Below are 23,249 nucleotides of genomic sequence, written 5' to 3' on the forward strand. Positions count from 1 at the left end.
CATAGTTTTTCATGGATTGATTCATTTATAATAATTGAACATTTTAAAATTTTCAATTTATTGGTGAAATTATTGACAATAAAATCACGTTTCTAATTATAATAATAGAGATTGACGTATAAATTAATTTTTGCACCTCATTCTTTAGGAAAGTTGAGTCATTCCACTAGTTGAGATCACTCTCGGATGCTCATCTAGGATCATTTCATCCATTCTGTTTCATGTCTTCGACGCTCTTAATTAATTAAGTAAGTTATTTTCAATGTCTCTTTATCATTTCGTAGTTAAATTTGGTTGTAATTTTCTATATATATATATATAATGAATTAAAAAAATTCAAAAAAATAAATTCCAGGGTTTAAGCCTTCTTCAATGTATAAGCTTTCTACTACTTTTGGAAACCAAGAGCTTCCTCTATTCTCACTTGCACTCTTTCATTCTCTTCTCTTCTCTTCTCTTCTCTCTCTTAGGGCTAAGCTCTCACTTCCTCTTCTTCTTCTATAAAGCTCTCGAATTCGAAACCAGCCATGGATTCGCACACCGACGACGCCAACCTCGACGGAGAGCCTGAACACATTGACCGGCCGGACCACCGAGTTCCCGAGGCGGAGGACGAGGACTACAAGCCGTCATCTCAGCCTCACACCGGCGACGGCGCCAGCCCCGGGTATAACTTCTCTCATCCTCCTCCTAACTAAACGACGCCGTTTTTGTAATCAGGCTTAGGGATGAATCTCAGCTTAGCTTATAGTTTGTTAATTCCGTAGGAAAATCTTTATAGGGGGTTTGGCGAGAGAGACCACTGCAGGTAGAATTTGAATTAATGATTTGATTGAATTCGTATCGATTTTTTTTTATGATTAAATTTAGGGTTTGTGAGTTTAGGGGTGTTGAATTTTGTGGTGTTTGTGGTAATGCAGCTCAATTTGTGAAGCATTTTGGTAAATATGGAGAGATTGTAGATTCGGTTATAATGAAGGATCGGAAAACCGGGCAGCCCCGGGGGTTCGGGTTTGTGACCTATGCTGATCCCTCTGTGGTTGATACTGTTATAGAGGAGGCTCATGTTATCAATGGAAAGCAAGTAGGGGCTTTGTTCTTTTATTCGTTTTTCGATTACGAGCTGTGTAGTGTTTGTTTGTTTTTTTTTTCGTCGTATGAGTTCGGTTGTTGAGTTGTGTTGTGGTTTTTGATAGGTGGAGATCAAGAGGACGATACCTCGGGGAGCAGCGGGGTCGAAAGATTTCAAGACAAAGAAGATTTTCGTGGGTGGAATTCCCACAACAGTGAATGAAGGTGAGCTGTTCTGTTTTTTTTTTCAGTGTAATGTTATCTGCAAAGTAGCTGTGGTGGTACTTACATGCGTGTTTGTGTAAATGGGCAGATGAGTTTAGCGACTTCTTTTCACAGTTTGGAGAGGTTAAGGAACATCAGATTATGCGGGACCATTCTACCGGTCGCTCACGGGGATTTGGATTTGTTACCTTTGAGACAGAGCAACCAGTTGATGATCTCTTGGACAAAGGGAACAGGCTTGAGTTTGCTGGAGCTCAGGTAAGCAGTCTTCTGAGAGAAAGGCCTTAACATGTTATTAATTGTTTGAACTCAGAATTACTAGTAGGCGTTAGCTACTATATTTGTTTTGCGCATTATCTCTTGAATTTTGCATGGATTGTCAGTTAAGGTGATAGAATGTTGTAGGCTAGACTCAATAGATGTAACTGTGTCCCACTATCTTCACACGAGGAAAGGTCTTGAACTTATACATCTTTTCAAAACTTTAAAAGCACGGAGAACGTAGTATCTTGTTTGTCAATATGTTTGTTGCATATTTTGTTCTTATGTTGGCACTTGCGGTATTAGTCCTTATTTGTGAGCTACTTGGAAGACTCCATGATGGCATTATTATTTCAGTTTTCTTCCATTTTCTCTTGAGCTTTCTTGGATTTGATAAAAAGATTAGTAGATTTACAATCATATGCAGTTGTTATTGCTTAACATAGCTGCCTGCATATCACTGAAAGCGTATTATTTTGTTAAATTTGAAGACCAGTTTAAAAAACCATTTACAATGCGGAAAAACCCTGGAATGATTGTATGGTTTAGTCGTTTCTTTCACTAGATGCATCCATGATCAATCAAGAGGCTTAATATTTTGTTCTTTCTTTGTAGGTGGAGATAAAAAAGGCAGAGCCAAAGAAGCAGAGTGTAGCCCCACCCCCATCAAAACGGTACCATGATTCTAGGCCTGCATATGGTGGTGGTCCTGGTGGATATGGAGATAGTTATGGTGGATTTGGCGGTGGAGGCTATGGTGGTGCAGGTGCATATAGGTCGAACACAACGGCCTATGCTGGTAGAGGCACTGGGTATGGAGGATATACTGGAAGTGAGTTTAGTGGTTATGGAGTGTATGGTGGTGGCGGTGGGGGTATAGGGGCTTATAGGGGTGAAACCTCAATAGGAGGCTATGCAAGCCGTTATGGAGGAGCCTATAGCAGAGGTTATGATCTTGGAGGTGGTGGTGGTGGTTATGGAGGAATAGGTGGTGAGAGTTATGGGGGATATGGAAGTGCCAGTGGTGGAGCTGGTGGTGGTTACGGGACTGGGAGTGGAAGTGGCTATGACGCCGGCTTTGGAGGAGGCTACGGAGCTTCCTTTTATGGTAGAGGATATGGTGGTGCTGGTAGTGGTCGATATCATCCTTATGGGAGGTAGTGTGTCTTGTATTTTAGGTCCAAGGAATCCTTCCAGCCAAGTGAGAAACTAGCTTCTGTTTTCAGTTTCATTTATTTCATCTCAGAGATGTTCCTGGTTTCTGCTCTTTAATTTCTTAAGAGGGCAAAATTCCTTCACCCAGAAATATGCGATCAAAGTGACCTGGTCTTTGTCTTATCTTTTCTGCTAATCGACATCAACAAACTGCACGCAGTGCAGATGTAATACACATTTCTTATTCCGTACCTTTTTTTCGTCTAAACTGCTCTCTCGGCTTCTACTGTGTAATTTGTTATGTACTTCGTAAACATCAAAGAGTCGTCGGTTTTGTTATGTTTTGATCATGTATATCAGCCTGTTCATTCGAGGGATTTATTTATAGTGGTCCTCATTACCAATATGTACAATCTTTCCAAAAACCCCTTCTCTGGTTTGCTATTAAGAACCATCTCACATGGAACAACCTGTGTAGCGAATAGAACCATTCATAGCTATTCTATCGTAAAATTATTAAGAAACATTAGTGAGCTCATGTGCGCCAATAATGGGAGACCTCCTGTCCCATTTTGATCTATCATATTGAAGGCCAAGACAAAACTGTCAACAATTCTAGCTCTCTGGTGGTTTCTGAGCTATTATAGCATCCATCACAAGCACCTTTCGGACTGCTTGGGGGGTTCTCTAATCTATTCGTATTAGGTGAGTGATCATGCACTACTTTACTCCACTATATGCTAAATGACCTAAATGTTTTGAGTGACTTCATGTCTTCATCGAAGTGAATAGAGTATGTTAACATGCTGCGAAGTCATAATTAAACTTCGTAGAATGCTCAGTAAAGTTTCAATTTTTCGTGAAAATATTTATGGAAACAAGAAAAAAAGATCGATCGTGTTGAGTGTTAGATGATGCATTGTTCCATAAGTTGTTCAGATGCTCACCAGATGTTGCTGCTTTTCTTTCCTTCCCTTATTTGTTACACCTAAAACGTTTCAATGAACATTGTTCATGAATTAAACAAGCCAAAGATGCTTATCCAAATTAATCCAGCTATATATATATATATGTAAGCATATTCTTTTATTTTGATCTAACTTGGAAGTACCTAGCAGTCCTCAGTCCTCACATGTCATAAAGCATGGTGCTTCTAGTTCTTACTCCCTCCACTGGTCACTGTGAGCTTTCCTTTTCCTTACTTCCACTTCTCAATCATATGAAACAGGGTTCCTGATCGAAAAGCTTGGTTACAGTTTTCTTCTTTAGCTGAATGGTCACATGAACTTCTATCTCATTTAGGCTTTTATAGAATTGGTTGCGGGTTTTATATATCTTTAGGAGTTCACATTCACATGGCAAAATTTAGTTGGGGTTTGTTCTTGTTCTTAGAAATGTTTACAATAAGTGGTCCTTTTCTGGGTTCCTGGATCTCCTTCTAATGTTTCTTGACCATCTTAGATATTCCAAGTATAAATTATTGAGTCTTGTTCCATTTTCTCCTTCATAGGCTCTATCGGGTTCTGTTCAGCTTTTGGCTTCCCCTATGAAAACTTGACCTTTTACTCTCCTCTCTACAACCCCCCACCCTAGTAAAGCATAAATTAATTCACAGTGGTTTGTCTGGGATTTTTTACATCACTCTGACCGAGTTGGAAGGACAGATCAGGTGTGTGGAACTGTGGATTGCTTAAATAAGCTGTTAAGTTCTTGTCCTCGATCTCTTCAGATTTGTTTCTTTTGGTTGAAATGGGGAAGCTTAGTTTAGGGAGGGTGCTAGACTCTCTTTGTCTTTCTTCTGGTTCAAGTTCTTGTTTCTGCATGAACTACTCTGATGAAAACCAATATGAGTTTGAGAAGAGTCCATTGATTCCTGGTGAAAAGGATCAGTTTATGAGACTCAAGGATGTTGTTGCAGGAAAACAAACTCTGGCATTTCAACTCAAACCCAAGGTGACTATCCCTATCATTTTTCACTTTTAAGTACATATAGATATGTTTGACAAGACAGAAATCTAATTTGGTGAATGATATGCAGATGGTGAAGTTAAGGGTCTCCATGCACTGCAACGGATGTGCCAGGAAAGTCGAAAAACACATTTCAAAGATGGAAGGTATGTGAAAATCTCTCAACACATGCAGGACTTTCAGTCGCACATAATAACAGAAACAACGCTGTTGTTCTTAATGGTTGCATGACTTGCATCTGTGCTTATTTTCTCTAGCTTCTCACATTCTTGCTTATTTTGTATCTTACTTCACCAAATCAGGGGTGACTTCTTACAAAGTAGACCTGGAAAGCAAGATGGTGGTTGTGATCGGAGATGTTCTGCCTTATGAAGTGGTGCAGAGTGTGTCGAAGGTAAAAAATGCCGAGATTTGGAACTCGCCGTGATGATCATTATCATCAATACATGTTTTGCTCTCTATCTGAAAGCCCTGCTTCTTGTTGCCCAAGTGCCAATCCTCAAAGAAATCAAGGATTTTCAAGTTCTGGTTTGTTTCCCTTTACAATTATGCAGAGGGGGGAAAAGAATGACTCCATATAAGTATATAGCTATTGTCAATCGCATCTTCATTGTAAGAATGTTAGCTCTTATGCATCATAAATTCCAGAGGATCTGTAGGCCAACTCATCTCATCATCACTTCATTCTTACATGTCCGGAAGTCGTGCACGCCTTATGAGGGTGTATAAACCTCTTTTGGCTACAAAATTAGTGATACTTGTATCATATTAGAAGTGGATAATATCAGATAACACAAATAAATGTAACTACTTTTTGGTTTCATATACGGAGATATATGCATTCTTAGGATGCCTGAATAAAAATCAAAGAAAAATAGAGTCATATCAAAAATTTTATGAAAATTCTTCTTCAATAATAAATCATTGATGTTTTAAATCATATTCGGATCAAAACAAATAAACGTGACAAACACAATAAAATAACACACGAAACTATAGTGGAGTAAATGCATACTTTAAGCGTTATTTGATCACACCACTGTTTCCTTCTTGGACTAAACCCATAGCTTTCATAATAGTCCTGACTATACCAAACCAGTCTCAAATCACAATCAGATAGTTAATTAATTGAAATATATTAAGTAATTAACAAATAAATATCACTCTTCAGTCTTAACAAACTTTCCACGACCTTACTGCCAATGTCACTTGAGTTTCCCACGGTGAGATAATTTTAAGACAGAAGTAATATTGTCTTTCCACATATGGTCCGATCATATTCAATGCTTATCCGAGCACTTTTAAAATAACATCAATAAGTAATCAGATATAGTATTCGAAAAAATCGCCCGGAAACGCGCTGAAGATACAGAATATGCATCGGAAATATCGAAAAACGCTATGAATACGTATCAAAAGACAGTTATACCCCTCCTCAGTTCTAAGCGCGAGTGCCGTCAAAAACGACGCGTCGTTAGCCGCTGTTGATATAAGAGACCGATCTTGATCTTCCTCTTCAAACAATCTCGGCGAGAATCTGGTTCGGCATGGTCTCGGCGGAGTGGCCGTCCAAGAACTTCAATGACCGCCGCCACTCCTCTTCTTAGCAGGTTCGAATCTGGAACTGTTTAGGGTTTAAATTAGGGAATCTGATTGGATTATAGTGATTGCTGTTAGTGCTTTTGAGTTGTTAGAACGATAGTGATGTATACTGAATCGAGGGATTGTTAATCAAATTGAGCTGTTTTGTTAGTTTCTTTGAACTAAAGGAATCGAATTTAGGCTTTTCATTGGCTATGAATATAAGAATACTATACAGAGTGCGATCATTATGAAATTTCAGAATCTGGATGGTGAATTAATTTTCGTGGCAATGCCTTTTTTGTTCAGCTAAGATCGATGCTACTCTATAAGAATGTCGGACATTTTGCGAGGACTGTAGTCGTGTGTATGGTGTTTGTTGTGGAATCATCTAGTAGTAATTGGTTGGTCTGGTATCGAATTACGGTGAATAATGGGGTATCGAGTCACTATCACTCAATCAGTGAGTGATTGGAAATCTTTAGTGTAATCGCCTAGGTGAATGTCGACTTTCTGGATAAGCATGGCTCTAGTGTCATGGCCTTATGGCAGCATTGAACACAGACAGGTATCTGCCTCAATCTTGTTTATAGGGAGGAAGCCCTTTCTAATGAGGACCCTTAAGTTGAGGACTTTTCGGCTTATTCCACTTTTGATCTTATATTTTCATCTCAACTGTTCAATTTATTGGTATTTATGAGTAGATCATTTATACAAATTTTCAACCAGCGTGAACTTAAGGGTCAACTAATTAGTTATCGGAACTGCATAATTGATGCCAGTGAATGGAAATTTTCTTTCACTGTATTCATTTCGAAGTCCGACTAAAACCTTCCTTCTTATTTTGCCTTTTCTTTTGGTTGAAAAAAAAACTACCTTTTTCACCTAATACATACACCATCAACCAAACCTCCATTATGTCAACTCTAAAGTCCTGTATCTTCCTTGAGCGCGATGAATCTTAAACTGTGACCGGAGACCGATCGTCAACTAGTAACCGAGCCCAGCCAACCCAATGGGTAAGCAACTAAGCATGTATATATGCTCTCTCTCTCTCTCTCTCTCTCTCTCTGGTTCTTTCTTTCTCTTTTTGTCTCCCTCTCACTCTTTGACATGCTTTCTTCAATACATGGCCGCCTGGAAATTATACAGCTCGCTTTATGAAATCTTGGCTCCACCCTTGGTGATCACTAGATATCAAGTCGATCAGATTCTTCTATTAAACATTTCTTTTAGTTTGGAATAAGTGAACAAATTTTGCATTTTGAGGTTAGTACGTTTTGACTCAAAACGTAAAAATTAGATCAAGTATGAATTTGTCGACCATACATACGGACACTGAAGCTTGAAGTTATCAAACACTAAATTTTTTACAATTAGTAAAACACTCGGGAAATATATTAAATCATCAACAAGACAACAATGCTGGTCTTCCAGAAAGACTGATGCTCTCAGCAACTGAAACTGGTTTCTATCTTTCGTCAGTAGTCGTATTTGTTCCTCTCTGATCTGCTCCTTCCACTCCCGATCTTGATATCAATGAACTTAACAATGCTCCACAGACGATCAATTTTAATTCAATCTTTTAGGTAAGCTTCAACTCTTCTTTAGTAATCACTAGTCTAACCTCAAAGCTCCAATTTTACACGTACTCATCATGATCTGAGGGTACTTTCTTGATACCTCGACCATCATCGATCATCTTCATCTTCTTGCAAACTAAAGCTCACTTAGGGCCTCTATCGGTCCAAGTAATACCATCAGTAGTGTACGCCGTCCTAATTTTTCTATTACATCTCCATCTCCACATACTATTATAACTAGAAACTCTCCTTTAATTTGATGTCAACAGCTTCACAAAAAAATAGATTTGCCAAAACTACACACCCATGCTAGAGAGAATGATAAGTTAAAATAATAATATAGGAATGGTCAAAAATGTAAAATAGTAAGAAAACAACAATTACAAGAGATAAAAAAGAAAGAGGTGTTGTAGTTAGCCCTATTTTAGTTGCTAGTGGAAAGTTGAATCCGTGCAAAGGCACGAGTAAAATGCTAGTAAACTATAAATTCCTACTCTTCAAGAATGTGCTCCAAAAAGAGCAAGAGACCGCCGAAAATTGAGTAGATATCGATAGCGTTTCATGTATAACTTGTTTAGTCTAATCAACATATTGCAAAAACGTCATTCATTGCATGAATATCCAGCTTCTAATCAGCAATCGAAAATCTCCTTCGACCAATTTAAGGATCAACAATAAGTACATGTATGGAAGTTGGTACGTTATTTAGTTTTTTTTGTTACAATTATTTAGTAAAAATTTTGAGTACCATTGTTCAGTAATTAGGTGTATGAAAAAAAAAAAGGAAAAAAAAAGGTTGGCTTTCATGTTAGGCCTGACCAGAGACGGATCCATGATTTAATAATAAGGTGTGCTAAATTTCGGCGAAGCCCAAAAAAAAATTTAAGGACTTCGTAGTAGATCAATGATAATTTCAACATGGAAATAATAGTTTACGCCTATTAGAACAAGCCAGAAGACTGAGATTCAAGTTAAATGAATTATCATATGTACTTTGTGTTGATAAAAAAACTAAAAAAACTAAAAAAACATAACAAATAAACCCAAAAAACTAATATAAGAAGTAGATACGAATCAATCGATATATACATGAGATTTCTTAATCAATATGATTATGAATGAGGATTTTTTAAATAAAGTGATTAGAATTTTAGAGTGACAAAGAATTACAGAGGACGAGAGAGAACGGAGTCATGTAGCGGTGGATAAGAAAAATAGTCTTGACTTTCAACCTATTTTTTTAATATTTTTTTTTCTTATGCTCTAACGTAATAAAATTTGAGTTTCTTTTGAAAAAATCCGCAAACCCCAGCCCCCCTCTGCATCCGTGCATCCGTGCTTGGGCCTGACCTTCATTTAATCTCACTTCTGTCTCTTCCAACTTCGACCAAGAAAAACTGGAAGTCCTTCTCCTTTGTCTGAAATATCAGCCACAGAGAGAGAAGCAGAGCTCGTAACAATGGCGATGGTCTCCTTGAACCTCGGCAGCGGCCCAAATCCCAAGGTACGCAGAAATTCATAATTTCCCGCTGTTTTTATTATTATTATTATTATATAAATTGGATAATTAATAAGCTCCTCCATTTCCGATTTGGGTAGGTGCTCCAAGTCAGTTGCAGAAAGAGAGAGAGGAGCAGAGATAACTATGACCCCTACAAAGTCATCGAAATTACTCCTCCGCCCAAGAACCTCGGCGTCCGTTGCTTTCCCTCTGTAACTCTCTCTCTCTCTCTCTACCTCAATTGCCCTTTGCTCATTTCCATACCTCATAAGTTCATATCCAAGTTTCTGCTATTGTTTATCAGCTTTGTGGTTTTGGGATTTCGTAGTTGCCTTTAATCATGTTTATGCTAATTAATTATTATCTTAAGGGATGTCATAGTTGGGATGTGATGAGAGGGCACAAATTGGGATTGGGGTTTAAGTGCATATGCTTCTTCCCTTGTTTATTTTGTGTGGGCTGTAATCCACTATGTCTAATCCATCATGATTAGCGCTCAAACAATGTGAGTATCAGGCTTGAATGGTGGTGAGTAGTGATTAGGATGCTGCTTCTTTCGTGTGCTGATAAGATTTTTGAGGAAAATTTTGAAGTGTATGAATCTGGAGATTGGGAAGAGTTGGTACCAGTTGCGTGATCGATGTATTGAAACGTGAAGGAGTTGTTATTTGGAACCACTTTTGCTTTGGGGTGGCATGATCGCGTATTCCGATGGATTGGTGTAGGCAAAATGGCCCTTTTTAGTAGTTAGAGAAGAATAGGAGACTGAACCAATATACATCCCACTTAGGAACCTTAGTATAAGCCTTTAGGACCAGTTAGGAATCTTAGCTTTTAAAATATTTACTCTGTTTTGAAACTGCATTAGTATATGTGGAGACCTTTGAACTTGTGGAGATGTGGTCTAGGACTAGAAGTAAGAAAGGGGTTCTCTTTCTTGAAACATTTTCAGTGCAAATTTTAGCTGCTGTTTTAGTATACATCTCTTCCTCAGTGCATGTTTCTCCATAACTTTCCAAATCTATGAGAATCTGAATGATTTGTAGGACAAAATGAGTGTTGAAATGTAGATGAGCAATTCATTTAATTGGAATCATTCCTGGCTAACTTTATCAAGCATGAAAGAGAGCAATAATATGTCAGCTTTAGAGGATGAGAGAGTGCTAATTTCTGTAGAGATAGGGAGTCTCCAATTAGAATTCTGGATTCAATCGATTAAAGTTGTGATGGTAAGCTCTCTAACAGAGGATAGCAGTACTGAAAAATAATTGATGAAACAGTAATTGAGAAGATCTAGCAATGCTGATTTTCTTTCTTCTTTCCGTTTTATTCCTTTTGGACTTGCCATCAAACATAATTAACAGATGGCCTCTGATGATCTGAAAAAGAAGTCTGTAACAGTTCAGGTAGTTTTAACTATTTGAAGGATGACATGGGTCATCTTGAGGAAGAGATGGTACAATAACCAAGCAACATGTCAGTTTGGGTTGGATATATTTAGAGGAATGTTTGTTTGCAATTTATGCTTATAGTTTGAAGCACATGGATCATCTGAGTTCTTGGTATCATGGTAGTATTTTCTTATACTTGAAAAAAAAAATCTGCAGTTCTGTATTAATCCATCCTCTTTTTCTGCTAAGCAATTGTTGAAAACCATATGAAACTTGAACCCACTGAGACTCCTCCAGTCTCCATCCATTTTGTCTTTGTATGGATGAGCTCAGATTCCATTTAACTCAAACACCAACCACAGCACTATGCATGAGCTCAGAAAATCATGAAATAGCAATAGAAGCTTCCTCATACTTTATGTACACTCAACAGTGAACACTAATTGTTTTATGTCTGTCATGCTGTTCGTATTAATCTGTTACTTCATTGATGGGGATTACTAAGTAGGCCCAATATGATTAGTAGAATTGTGTCTGTCTTGTTGTCAATATTACTCTGTTGCTTCTATAATGGGAATCAATAGGCCCTATATGATCAGTGGGATTTGAAGCATAATGTATCCTCCATGTTTTCCTCGTGCATATTCTGATTGCAACTTCTCTCTTCTGCAGAACATGCAATGCGGGGAGATTGTGACAATCGAAAGCCAGACTTATGCAATCTCGGCTGTAACTCATAGGTACCAGCTTCGAAAGGGGAAGTACCAACCAAGCGAGAAGAGACTCGATGTCTTATCCACGTCGCGATACGTCTTGAATTTATACTTGGATAATTTACTAGAACAGTCTTGAGACTTGTAGCTTAAGTTAGTTCCACTTCCACACACTGTTGAAATTCTCCATGATTTGATTGTGCAGTTCTTCTATTTCCTTATGCTAACTTTGTTGGTTATCCATGAGCTTTGTAGTAGTTTTCCCAGTGTTGGAATGTAACTAATGTAAGCCTGTAAAAGTAAGAGAGGATGTGATTGGTAAAAAGTAAAAACATGTTTACCTGACTGGTGACAGCGGTCCCGCCAGTTGTGATATTGTCTAACCTCCACCACCGAAATCATTACACGTGTCGAAGACCCGGTGATTAGTTTCCCCTGCCAAAAAATCCACAGCAACCTGTCATGTTCCAAATCCCATGTATCAGAACCCGTTCGATTTCCCCGACCCGAATCACGACTCCAGGTCAAGGGGAGTGGGTTAAAATCGGGTCCCACTCTCTCAGCTCAGGGCATGTTACATGTTACACGTAAAGTGGTTACTCTTACAGTCTTACAAGGACTACCCAACTACCGTGTGTTCCCTCACACCAGAACCTCCGCCCCCACGAAAAAGCCCTCAATGTGGCGGGTCCCCGACGGCGTGGCGTTTTGGGCCCTCATGTCCGAGGTACGTGACCCGAATCAGGGCAACTCGGGGCACCGCGGTGTGGAAAAGAGGACTCTGCCCCTTCCCCTAAGTGATTGGCCGGTACAATTAAAAAAATTGGGTTCACCGCAGGCGGCACCATAGTTTCATGCGCCGGGCATGACAGCCGTCCACGTGCACCTGGCGACGTTCACGTGCGACCATGTGGCGCCCGCGAAAGAAGTTAATGGGGTTTTATTTTTGGTAGCGCGGTTACTTAAGCCCACCATGTGATTACTATTAATATAGTTTTCAATACGTTAGATGAGCCTTTTCCTTGTTATTATGGGAGTAAATTAAGACATAAATTATTGGTGAATATTGGTAATTAAATTAAATTTTTAAGGGCTTGCATGTGCTCCCTGAATCTTGGTGTTTTTGACCAATGAGATATGTAAGAAAAACATAGGGAGGGGGATTGACGGGGACGGCCAATCATATGGGGACATGTCAGCTGGGTTGGATCGCGGCAGGTCATTTTAGAATCAATTGGGGATATTCTTTTCAGTGTCTGATAATTTTTCTTGTTTGGGAGACTTGTATAGTTGTATTATTGGAAGAGTAATATACTGGATTTTTTTAAGGGGACAGAAGTCTGATTTGATGTATGAGAAGAGAATAATGGATAAGCATCCTATATCATAAAACATTGGTTTGGATCAGAGGGTGGAGTTAGGTTTAAGTAGAGAATATCGATTTTTGGGATAGCTGTTTTCTTTTGTGGTTTTGAACTTTTGATCCACGCACTTTTCTTAAAATCATAAGATGGTTTTTCTTTCTAGGATTCCATATAAGCCTTGAACCATAATTTATTTTGTAACATAAGACAAGGAGATCTCGAACTCAACGAAATGTTGTTGAGTTATTATCTCAACATAAAAACAATTTCATAAAAACTTTGAGTATTATCTGATAACGTGATAAAAAGAGTGACATATATTACTATGTCGAAACGTCTCATTCGCATCAAGGCAAGAATCTAGCTCTATCCCAAATTCCCAATATAGTTACCATCATTTTATAACTATATAAGTCATAACCATCTCTATGAAAAATTTGTAAGTTATGCTCCAATAATCTAGCTTTACTCAAATACCACGGGCATTAACTACCAAATTTCAAAATCACTTGCAAACGTGTTTAAACTTCCCCCCCCCCCCTAACATCTTGTCCATGCTCACACACATCATACCTAACTTACGGTATTGTATCGCAACAATTCGACAATAGCTTATCCTAAAATCACAAATAATTTTCATTAATTCACATATATTGTATATAAAATTCATATAACCCAGTTGCTTTCACCTACACTCGTGTTAATTTGTCAACACAAAAGAGTTCCCTGACCACATAACACACGATCAGAAAATAATCAGCACAAAAAAAAAACCGTAAAATGAGACTCCATTAATTATTTATATTCACAAAAAAGGAAATACAATTATCAATTCAAATAATTAAAGGCGTGAGCGCCCAAAGTAAAAGAGGCAGGTGCCCCCCCCATAACCCATCCCCTAACAGACTCTCTCTCTCTCTCTCTCTCTCTCCCTCACTAAAAACCATTTCTTTGTACAAAAGAAGAAGCAGAAGCAAAAAAATTATCGCAGAGGAGGAACCACTCGAAAACAAAGACGGCTTTCGAGCATAAATTGCTTTTGCTTCGTCTTCTTCACAACGCGACGAAAATCCACAGAAGCAAAAACACCCCCCCTCCATTTTTCCCCCTAAATTTTATTACTATTCTCTTCTTCTTCTTCTTCTTCTTGTTCGTCTTCATCATCTTCTTCTTGTGGCTTTCGTCCTCTCTTGCGTTCTTGCTCCGATCGGATCTGAAGCTCTCTTCAGACTCAAAAGCCATTTCACTTTATCTCTCTCTCTCTGGAACCCACCAGCCATGCAACACTGCTCTGCTCTGTGATCAGGTACCCCACTCTCAGCTTTTACTTACTTTTTTATTTATTGAATTCGAGTTGGGTTTTTGTTTGGAATCGAAATTAGGTGCGGGGTTTTGGGCTTATGATCAGTCAGGGTTCTGGGTTTTCTTGGTTCTTTCACCAAAGTTGGAATTGGGGGGAAGTTGTTGCTGTTGCGTTTGGATTGTGAAAGATATGTTCTTTGAGTGATTGAGTTCTATTCAGGAATTGGGTTTCTATTAAATTTGATTGTGAATTAAGGCTGTTTTGATTTCTTGGATTTGATTAGGCTGTGATTATCTTGGTGTTTTTTTGTGTTTGTGGTTATCTTTGATTGTATAGCTGTGCAGAATTGAATATTCGATATTCGGATTATAGTTAATGTGTGATTAATGTGATTAATGGCCTTTGTATGTCATCTGTTATAATATGTGTGGTGAAATTTGGGATTTGCAGTGGGCGTTACTGTGTGCTATAGCAATGGATTCATTGGCTGAAGGGGTCATTTCTGTACCAAAGGCTCGCTATTTGGCGCCTGAGGGAGGCGAGACTGGGACTCCTCGTCCCTCTCAGCCTCCTTCTCCGAAGCAATTGAGGAGTGAAGCGGCTTCATCCACGTCTAGCGTGGCGGCTCATGCTTATGAAGTGAAGGCAGCAGTTGGCTATTCAAATGGTTCTGTGATTAATCTGAACAAGGCACCTAACCACGGCGCGCATCAGGAGGATTTACTCAGTATGGGGAAACGGTACCAGGGTTCAAGTAAAGGAAAGGTTGAACATGAAGGCTCGAATGATGTTCTTGATAAACCAGCCGAAATTTCTTATCAGCATAAAGTTTCTATGGTGGAGGCGAAACCTTCCATCCAGCATCCTGTTGATGATTCTGAGGAGTTTACTTTGAGCGGCTTACCGGAATCTAGGAGTTATGGTCTTGGTCCAGGTAAAGGAGTTGCTGGACGGCAAAATGGTCACTTAGTTTCTCATTCCGGAGTAGGCACTGCCTTTTGTCCTAGCCCTCAGAACAGTTTATATTCTGCCGCTCCCACTCTCTATTGTGAAGCCAAACAGAGTTTTACCAATACAGAAAGTGAATGTACAAGCAGCATTGAGAAGTCTGCTGAAACTGAAAGTGAGGTCACTAATTCCTGTGAGCTTATTGAGAGCAGAAAGACCAGTATCTATAGAGGCAGCACTGGAAGTGATGTTAGTGATGAGAGCAGCTCCAGTAGTTTGAGCAATAACATGTACAAGCCCCACAAGGCGAATGATGTGAGATGGGAAGCAATTCAAGCTGTCAGAGATCATGATGGGATGCTGGGTTTGAATCATTTCAAGTTAAAGAAGAGACTGGGATGTGGAGATATAGGCAGTGTTTATCTGTCTGAATTGTCGGGAACTAGAACTTGTTTTGCCATGAAGGTTATGGATAAAGCTCAACTGGCAGGTCGCAAAAAGCTTCTGAGGGCTCAGACAGAGAAAGAGATACTACAGTCTTTGGATCACCCTTTCCTGCCGACATTGTATTCCCACTTTGAGACAGAGAAGTTCACATGCTTGTTGATGGAGTACTGCCCTGGAGGTGATCTGCATGCACTCAGGCAAAAACAACCTGGAAAGTATTTTCCAGAGCATGCTGCCAGGTTAGATATTCCTTTTCCATTTCTCCTTTCATTTTATTATGATGACTACATCAATGCCACCAAATTACCTCATTCCGTCAATCACATGATATTTACAAATAACTATGGTTAGACCTTGTAGAAACTCGAGATAATTTTGGATCAGAAAAACCTTTGCTCAGAAAATCTCACAAATTGTGAACATATATACATTTTTGCAATTCAAAACATACAGCTCCTGTCTATAATTTGTAAGAACATATTGTTAGGTTTGGTGTAATTTGGGGCTTTCCGTGAAATTTGTGCTTTCACTGTGTAAGTGTGTGGTGTATATGATGTTAATGTTCTTTTTTTTGTGAACTTGAATTGTTTGAATGTAGATTCTCTCTTTCCTCTCTTCATTTCTGTCTTGTTTACATGCACTCAGACGAAAGAGAAATAAAAAAGTAGAGAGACGGAAGTATCCGCATATGTTTATTGACTGAGGTGATAACATGCTAATAAGATTAATTTATTCATTGCACAGGTTTTATGTGGCTGAGGTTCTGCTTGCTTTGGAGTATTTGCATATGCTTGGGATCATTTACAGAGACCTCAAACCAGAGAATGTTTTAGTGAGGGAAGATGGGCATATAATGCTTTCAGATTTTGACCTTTCATTAAGATGTGCTGTTTCCCCTACCCTGGTTAGATCTTCAAACTCAGGCATGGAGACAAAGAAATCAGCATATTGTGTTCAGCCTGCCTGCATCGAGCCAACTTGTGTAATGCAGCCTGATTGCATTACACCGGCGTGCTTTGCTCCACGCTTTTTCTCAAGCAAACCCAAGAAGGAGAAGAAAAAGACCAAACCAAAGAATGATATATATAATCAAGTGAGCCCTCTCCCTGAGCTTATTGCAGAACCGACAAGTGCTAGATCAATGTCCTTTGTGGGAACACACGAGTACCTGGCTCCTGAAATAATAAAAGGTGAAGGCCATGGCAGTGCTGTGGATTGGTGGACATTTGGGATCTTTCTCTATGAGCTTTTATTTGGCAAAACTCCATTCAAGGGAGCAGGAAACCGAGCTACTTTGTTTAATGTTGTCGGGCAGCCTTTAAGATTTCCAGAATCGCCTAGTGTCAGCTTTGCAGCTAGGGACTTGATCAGAGGTCTTCTTGTGAAAGAGCCACAGCATCGTCTTGCTTATCGGCGTGGGGCTACAGAAGTGAAGCAGCATCCGTTTTTCCAGAGTGTGAATTGGGCGCTGATCCGCTGTACAAACCCACCTTCGGTGCCACCAAAACAGAACCTGTTGGACACTCCTTCACGACCTGATACTCCGAAAGCAGTAAGCACAGACGGGAAGGTACCAGGTGCTGATATGAAGCCTTCTGGTAATTATATAGAAATTGATTTCTTTTGATTCTTCTTGTATCCCTTGTTTTCTTTGGATGATCAAGTCTCCAACCGATTCATATGTGGTACTACAATCAATGGTTTCTTTCCATTGCAAGGAATGTACGATTTTAGTAGTTCCTTTGATTTGCACATGTAAAACTGCCCATTATCATGGTAAGCTCTGGATTTTACAGCATTGAAGAAAAAAGCATTGATTGAAAATGAAGAATGAGATTTCTGATATTTTACCCTAATTAGTCTGATTATGACGTCATGTCTGATTTTACCAGTATTAAGAGATTGTCCAAATTGGGCTTTGGCTTGACTTTTTATCAATAATTATGTCACATTGACGGTCTCTTTCGTGGAAATTAAATTATAGAACATTGATGTAATTCAGCAATTTCCATGCCACCTAAAGTTCCTTAGATCCATTAACCAAAAAAAAAAAAGTTCCTTAGATCCACGCGCTTTGCACCCAACTTTCCCGGCACCTGCCAGCTGACTGGTGAGCAGCCATCTTCCATGGTCCCCATAGATTTTATGCGTGCACGAAATATCTTACCCTCCCTCCGATCATCTTGGAGTCCTAAGGCTATCGATAATCCTCGATGATTAAGTTCAAATGCCCGGTTAAAACGAGAAAATTAACAATATTATCAAATTTAATTATGGTTTGGTTTTGTAATTTAATTATGGTTTGGTTTTGTTTGCAAAAATATTTAAGTGTAAATCGAGTCATGATCGTGAAAAACTAATCGATTAACGATACAATATTAGGTTTTAACTAGTACATATAAGGTAAGAGTTTTTACTGTCATTACGAAAACTTTTATTATTTTTCTTTAAGTTAAACTGTTATAGATAAAATCAATGTCATCATATAATAAAATTTATAACGTATAATCTCGTGTGACATTAAATTTGTAACATATTATCTTCTAACACACGTTTAATTCGAAATTCAAATAATGCAGCTTGCATTTAGTTATGTTGATGTGAAGAAAACATTTCGGGGGTTAAATATTACACAATTAAAGTGTGTGAGAAATCATAGCCGAAAATATCCCGCAAAGCACCGGCGCGTGTCCACCACGCTCTGGACAGCGGTGTTATTTCTTGCTTCCCAAAACTTAGTGACACACCTTATCACGCTTCGTCTGCCATGCCCTTCGCTCACCCACACCATTTTCGCTTCCTCACAATCCTAACGAACCGCTGCTATCTCTCTCTCTCCAAACCTCTCTCACCTTCTCAGGCCCTTACAACAATGGCCTCCGACGACCTCTCCTCCCTCCCCGCCGCCTCCGACGACGACAAGTACGGCTTCCAGAGGCCCGAGATGTTCTCCACCAAGCTCGCCGGCACCGTCGACGCCTACGACCGCCACGTGTTCCTCTGTTACAAGAGCCCCGAGGCTTGGCCCGCGCGCGTTGAAGGCTCGGAGTCCGATCCGCTCCCCAAGCTACTCGCCTCGGCTTTCAAGGCAAGGAAGAATGATACATCCATCAAGGTCGGTTGCCTCTTTGCTCTTGTTCGCACTTTGATTTTGTTCGTGAAGATTGTTTGTTGACTCTGTTTTTTGTGTTTGGTAGACGAAGTTGACTGTGTGTGAAGGCCGTGACGGAACTGAGTTTGCCGACGGCGATCTCTTGATATTCCCGGATATGATCAAATACAGGTAAGTAAATTTTGTTGTGTTGCTTTGATCGGAGTTGTTCGGAATTATGATGTGTGGATTAGGAGCTAGGGTTTTGTTTTGGATTTCATATTGTGAATCTCAGGTTGAGCTACTTTTAGTATGTTAGCAAGTAATTGAAAGTTTGAGCTACTTGTAGATTGACTTTGTTGACTGTACTGGAAGTAATTAGAATGAACTGGCCAGGGAATATTGATTCAATTTCGATGTATTTTGACTGCGCATAGTTGTGCTTTTCACTTGTATTGCAAAATTGCTGCTACTAATTCTCTGTGAAGAGTTGTTATCTGTTGATTGTATGTTTCACATTAGTATCAGCTAAAGAAGTTTAGACTAGTCTTGACTGTTTTTTTAGATCAGTTGCTATTTTTATCTGCTGCTCTGTGCGAGAGCTTGAAGTAATTAAGAACGAAACAAGGCAGAAAAATATAGTTTAGGCACTCATACCTGTGAGCTATGGTCTGTTGAAATAGAGTGTCATGACCTATTGTCTAACTCAGATGTCAACAAACCCTTTGAAACCACTCAACTCTAGTTCCTGTCGTGTTAGATATTTTATCTGCTCAACATGAAGGTTTTATTGTGATAAATTGACTGATTTTGCTAGGTGTGTAAGCTTAGAAGTTTAGCTATACATATTTCTTCTCTCAGTAATGGTTATGTTTGGGATTGTTTCTTATGATTTTTTCCTTTGCTTTTATATGAAAGGGGCTTGAAAGAGTCAGATGTTGATAGCTTTGTGGATGATGTTATCGTGAATTGTAAGCCATGGGCATCTGGAGCACAGGAGGTCTTGACCGGTTCTCATGTATTTGTGTGTGCCCATGGTAGTCGAGATCGTAGGTGTGGTGTTTGTGGCCCTGTTCTCATTGATAAGTTTATTGAGGAGGCCGAAGTTCGAGGACTGAAAGATCAGGTGTTTGTTAGTCCCTGTTCTCACATTGGAGGCCACAAGTATGCTGGGAACTTGATTATCTACAGCCCTGATGCAGATGGAAAGATCACTGGTCATTGGTAATATTTATATTAACAATCGTGAAATTTAATTGATAATATTGGATTTGCATGACAGAAATTGAGTGTTGTCTGTTTTTAATTGCAGGTATGGCTATGTTGCACCTGATGATGTACCGGAATTGCTTGATGACCATATTGGGAAAGGGCAGATTATAGAACGACTGTGGAGGTTTGTGCTTCTTTCTTTCCTTTTGTCATGTAATGCCATCATGCAACTCATTAGTTTTTAGTATACAATTAAATGTGGAGAAATATAAGAGCGTTGATTATAATCTGATTATGTATGATTATGGCATGGCATAGTGGAAACTAATATGTTGATACTAACATGTAAATGACTCTGAGTTATGTTAAGAAGACATGCATCACTGTTGAAGATAATCAATATATGTCTGCATATCCATTTGACCATCCAATAGCATGAGTTTATTCGTACTTTCTTTTTTTTAGTGTTTGTGGGAGTTTGCTGGCTCCATCATGAACATCTGTGCTATCAATGTGTTTCCACCCTGCCACAGTAGTTACATAAATGAGATATTCTACTGTTAATCTTGCAATGCGTCATCTTCTTTCAAAACAGGAGAAAGAACGATAAACTTTCTTTTAGCTGTAATTTTATGATGTCTAGTGTTTAGTTACTTCTATCATAAAAAGAAGTAACTAATATCTTGTTTACTTTCTATATATGAAGCTTTTTAGTTTAAACCACGGACTTGATGAATTTCATTTCTAATAGAGGCCAAATGGGAGTTTATGTCGAGGAAGCTGAGAAGGCTAATGGACACAAGCATCCCAATGGAGAAACCAAAAAGCTGAAGGACCAGAAGCTTCCAAAGGGAGAAGATTCTGAGAGAAGCAAGGAAAAGCCCCAAGAAAATGGCTCTCAGATTCAGAACACCAATGAGAACTTTGCTGGTTGTTGCCAGGGTGCTAATGGAGTCTCATGCTGCAGAGATGGGAGTTTGGAGCAGACCAGTGAAATTGAGGAGAAGAAGCAGAAAGCAACCACAGAAGCCACCAGTGGCAAGAAGGATGGATATGCATGCAAACTGGCAAGCTGCATTGGGAAATGGGAGCAAAGTGATATTCTCGCGGCTGTTGCCGTTGTGGGAGCAGTGGCAACTGTGGGAGTTGCAGTCTATAGCTTTCACAGAAGGTCAGGTTGAAATCTTTATCACGTCCTTGCTCTTTAATTGTGGATGTGTATCTCTAGTTCCTCGTCTTTTGATAGAAACCCTATTATTACATCATTCAAATAATTCTCTAAACCTCCACTTACTATAAAAGGAGAATATTTATGTTCTTTTCAGGAGGGTGGGATGAATTCCCAAGGTTAAGCCATAGTTGAAAAGATGTTCCTGATCCCCTTCCCTAGAAGTTTTGTGCACACTATTGATATCTGTCGTTTCTGTGAACTGGTGAATGGTTTAGTTTTATATATAGTGGATTTTGTCATGGGGCTCTTGATGCTTAATTAGGATCTGGTATTTGGCCATGTTTCCCTCTTTGATTGTCCCATGCTGTTCATTGTTAATGACCGGAAGGCTTCTGAATCTTATTGCAAATTTTGTGCTAGTTTTGTTAGTACTACCATCTTATTCCTGAAAATGATAAGACTATTTTTCCAGTGCTCTAGTTTCGTGGTTGTTCTCCATTATTGCCATATTAACTATCGATGAAGGTTTAGTGTAAGACCACATCAGTGCTGATGGCGTAAACCGACTGTTTTAGCATCCTGCAATTGGAAAATATTGAGATTGCTTGAATTACATGATTAAAGTGTTTAACATCAGTCTGTACAAAAGTTTCAAGTGATCACACTTCACATTAAATCTTGTCAGTAGTAGCCAAAGTCATATGTACAGTTAGACAATTATGCATCTACCAAATGGACCAAAATGTATCCAAGTTTCATAGACTCTACTGCATGCTGCTGAGCTTTGCAAGCACTCTCAGTGCAGTACTCCCGGCAACCTCTTCTTCTGCATCTATTTCTTGCATAATTTGCTCTATAACCACATTCCTCGACTGTTGATTTCTCCGGTCGTAACTCGAGCATTCCCTTAAAAGCAACAGCAATTCATCTGCCATAGCTTTTGCCCTCCATGTTCCCTCCACTGTCAACTGCAGTAAACCGGGCATTACTCCTTCCCTCAAAATCAATCCCCTAGAGTTTTCTCGGCAACTCTGGCATATGAGCAGAAGGATTCTCACCGCGTGTTCTTTGCTTTCCATTGACCCCTCTTCGAGGGTCTCAACTAAAGCCCCAATTGCCCCACAAGTACTGGATATTTCCTCGAGCGGAATCTTGGTTGAAGAAACAATGTCATCAAGTAATGCAATAGCCTTCTCAACCAGTTGGGATTGTTTTTCGCAGCTGCAGATTATTTGCAGCAAGGAGAAAACTACACCAGACGAGACCAAAGATGGCAAAATATGATGGCAAGTCGAGAAGTTGTGAAGTGTAGCAATGGCATCAAGTCTTGCTTGCATGCTGATACTGATCATGTTCATGCTATGACCATTAGCATTATCATAGCCTCCATTGAGAATTCCAACGATTTGCTCAATGGCGCCAGACGAGGCAATTGATAACTTGTTTGCCTTGCAAGATGATAGAATCATCAAAGCTGTTATTGCGAGTTCCATCAACGCTTTGCTTCGACATTGGAGGAGGCTTATCAGCGCCGGTAAAGCCCCAGATTTCAGAATCCATCTCTTGTTTCTGGCAAACAGAAGAAGACATAGGTTATTCACTACCACCACAAAAAGGCCAAAACTTGTTAAAACTTTTAGTGTGTTGTAGAACATAATGCGATATGAAACAATTATGAACTGAATATGAAGTACATGACGAAGAGTGGCGGACGACTAACCTTTCACTACCAAAGGCGAGACTAAGCAGAGCTAAGAGAGCAGCTTCAATGGCTTCAAAATCTTGGGAATGAAGCATTGATATCAAAGGAAGCATAACACCTCTCTCAGCCAAACTCTGCCTTTGCTTGCCACTTAGGTTACCGAGTTGAGTAGCAGCTTGAATCTGCGCTACTACATCGCCGGTGACTAGATTTTGGAGCAGAAGTTCCTCCATTGGAGGAGCTCTCTATGCTTCTGTGTGTCTCCAAGTTCTGATTCTTTGATTTACAAGGGATTTTGTTTATTGTGTGGGATTGGTTGCTTCAAGAGGCTTGCACTGATTTGCTTTTTGTGGGTATATAAGAATCCATTGTTTGAGATAGAAGCAACCTACCTTCTTTGGGTCAGCCTTTTTCTGAGTGTCTGATTTGGAAATACAAAAACGATTCCCGAGGATGAATCTTCCACATCCTTTTGGGGAAGGCAAACGCCGTCATCTTTACCTTCTTTCCTTTTGCCAATAGGAATTTCATCATTCAATATTTTTATATTATGGTAAGTTCT

General features: G+C 39.3%; 6 protein-coding genes across 7 annotated transcripts; 5 read left to right on the top strand and 1 right to left on the bottom strand.

Moving 5' to 3' along the window:
* The first annotated feature begins 379 nt into the window (after positions 1 to 379).
* Positions 380 to 3,118, top strand: LOC126800310 (uncharacterized). The gene is made up of 6 exons (XM_050527657.1): positions 380 to 667; positions 768 to 808; positions 921 to 1,084; positions 1,197 to 1,296; positions 1,385 to 1,554; positions 2,173 to 3,118. The coding sequence occupies exons 1-6, from the start codon at positions 528 to 530 to the stop codon at positions 2,716 to 2,718; spliced, it is 1,161 nt and encodes a 386-aa protein (XP_050383614.1). The 5' UTR covers positions 380 to 527; the 3' UTR covers positions 2,719 to 3,118.
* A 564-nt stretch (positions 3,119 to 3,682) lies between these two features.
* On the top strand, positions 3,683 to 5,372 carry LOC126800312 (protein SODIUM POTASSIUM ROOT DEFECTIVE 2-like). The gene is made up of 3 exons (XM_050527660.1): positions 3,683 to 4,665; positions 4,751 to 4,826; positions 4,983 to 5,372. Exons 1-3 carry the CDS (start codon positions 4,462 to 4,464, stop codon positions 5,105 to 5,107), a joined length of 405 nt encoding a protein of 134 aa, XP_050383617.1. The 5' UTR covers positions 3,683 to 4,461; the 3' UTR covers positions 5,108 to 5,372.
* Positions 5,373 to 9,179: 3,807 nt separating this feature from the next.
* On the top strand, positions 9,180 to 11,755 carry LOC126799874 (uncharacterized). Its single transcript, XM_050527139.1, has 3 exons — positions 9,180 to 9,348; positions 9,444 to 9,557; positions 11,409 to 11,755. Exons 1-3 carry the CDS (start codon positions 9,304 to 9,306, stop codon positions 11,586 to 11,588), a joined length of 339 nt encoding a protein of 112 aa, XP_050383096.1. The 5' UTR covers positions 9,180 to 9,303; the 3' UTR covers positions 11,589 to 11,755.
* Positions 11,756 to 13,806: 2,051 nt separating this feature from the next.
* Positions 13,807 to 17,214, top strand: LOC126798153 (serine/threonine-protein kinase D6PK). Its single transcript, XM_050525010.1, has 3 exons — positions 13,807 to 14,119; positions 14,567 to 15,750; positions 16,256 to 17,214. Exons 2-3 carry the CDS (start codon positions 14,591 to 14,593, stop codon positions 17,136 to 17,138), a joined length of 2,043 nt encoding a protein of 680 aa, XP_050380967.1. The 5' UTR covers positions 13,807 to 14,119; positions 14,567 to 14,590; the 3' UTR covers positions 17,139 to 17,214.
* A 1,064-nt stretch (positions 17,215 to 18,278) lies between these two features.
* On the top strand, positions 18,279 to 21,288 carry LOC126797684 (uncharacterized). 2 transcript variants are annotated; one of them, XM_050524369.1, is made up of 6 exons: positions 18,279 to 18,626; positions 18,709 to 18,794; positions 19,521 to 19,826; positions 19,915 to 19,998; positions 20,566 to 20,985; positions 21,140 to 21,288. In XM_050524369.1, exons 1-6 carry the CDS (start codon positions 18,279 to 18,281, stop codon positions 21,150 to 21,152), a joined length of 1,257 nt encoding a protein of 418 aa, XP_050380326.1. In that variant the 3' UTR covers positions 21,153 to 21,288. The 2 variants fall into 2 exon arrangements, with proteins under 2 accessions (XP_050380326.1, XP_050380327.1); XM_050524370.1 differs by having other exon boundaries at positions 20,566 to 21,288.
* A 461-nt stretch (positions 21,289 to 21,749) lies between these two features.
* LOC126797446 (U-box domain-containing protein 6) lies at positions 21,750 to 22,920 on the bottom strand. The gene is made up of 2 exons (XM_050524074.1): positions 22,706 to 22,920; positions 21,750 to 22,554 (listed from the first exon to the last, which is right to left on the bottom strand). The coding sequence occupies exons 1-2, from the start codon at positions 22,918 to 22,920 to the stop codon at positions 21,750 to 21,752; spliced, it is 1,020 nt and encodes a 339-aa protein (XP_050380031.1).
* Between the last annotated feature and the right edge of the window lie 329 nt (positions 22,921 to 23,249).

This window comes from Argentina anserina, chromosome 6 (genome assembly GCF_933775445.1).
Source record: "Argentina anserina chromosome 6, drPotAnse1.1, whole genome shotgun sequence".
NCBI classification, from domain to species: Eukaryota; Viridiplantae; Streptophyta; class Magnoliopsida; order Rosales; family Rosaceae; genus Argentina; species Argentina anserina.

Coding starts and splice junctions, on each gene's coding strand:
- LOC126798153 (XM_050525010.1), top strand. CDS start 14,591: ATGGATTCATTGGCTGAAGGGGTCATTTCTGTACCAAAGGCTCGCTAT. Junction 15,751..16,255: donor TTTCCAGAGCATGCTGCCAG/GTTAGATATTCC, acceptor TTCATTGCACAG/GTTTTATGTGGCTGAGGTTC.
- LOC126797446 (XM_050524074.1), bottom strand. CDS start 22,920: ATGGAGGAACTTCTGCTCCAAAATCTAGTCACCGGCGATGTAGTAGCG. Junction 22,555..22,705: donor CTCGCCTTTGGTAGTGAAAG/GTTAGTCGTCCG, acceptor TCTGTTTGCCAG/AAACAAGAGATGGATTCTGA.
- LOC126800312 (XM_050527660.1), top strand. CDS start 4,462: ATGGGGAAGCTTAGTTTAGGGAGGGTGCTAGACTCTCTTTGTCTTTCT. Junction 4,666..4,750: donor CATTTCAACTCAAACCCAAG/GTGACTATCCCT, acceptor AATGATATGCAG/ATGGTGAAGTTAAGGGTCTC. Junction 4,827..4,982: donor ACACATTTCAAAGATGGAAG/GTATGTGAAAAT, acceptor TCACCAAATCAG/GGGTGACTTCTTACAAAGTA.
- LOC126800310 (XM_050527657.1), top strand. CDS start 528: ATGGATTCGCACACCGACGACGCCAACCTCGACGGAGAGCCTGAACAC. Junction 1,085..1,196: donor ATGTTATCAATGGAAAGCAA/GTAGGGGCTTTG, acceptor GGTTTTTGATAG/GTGGAGATCAAGAGGACGAT. Junction 1,297..1,384: donor TCCCACAACAGTGAATGAAG/GTGAGCTGTTCT, acceptor GTAAATGGGCAG/ATGAGTTTAGCGACTTCTTT.
- LOC126797684 (XM_050524369.1), top strand. CDS start 18,279: ATGCCCTTCGCTCACCCACACCATTTTCGCTTCCTCACAATCCTAACG. Junction 18,627..18,708: donor AGAATGATACATCCATCAAG/GTCGGTTGCCTC, acceptor TGTGTTTGGTAG/ACGAAGTTGACTGTGTGTGA. Junction 18,795..19,520: donor CCGGATATGATCAAATACAG/GTAAGTAAATTT, acceptor TTTATATGAAAG/GGGCTTGAAAGAGTCAGATG.
- LOC126799874 (XM_050527139.1), top strand. CDS start 9,304: ATGGCGATGGTCTCCTTGAACCTCGGCAGCGGCCCAAATCCCAAG. Junction 9,349..9,443: donor GCAGCGGCCCAAATCCCAAG/GTACGCAGAAAT, acceptor CGATTTGGGTAG/GTGCTCCAAGTCAGTTGCAG. Junction 9,558..11,408: donor GCGTCCGTTGCTTTCCCTCT/GTAACTCTCTCT, acceptor TCTCTTCTGCAG/AACATGCAATGCGGGGAGAT.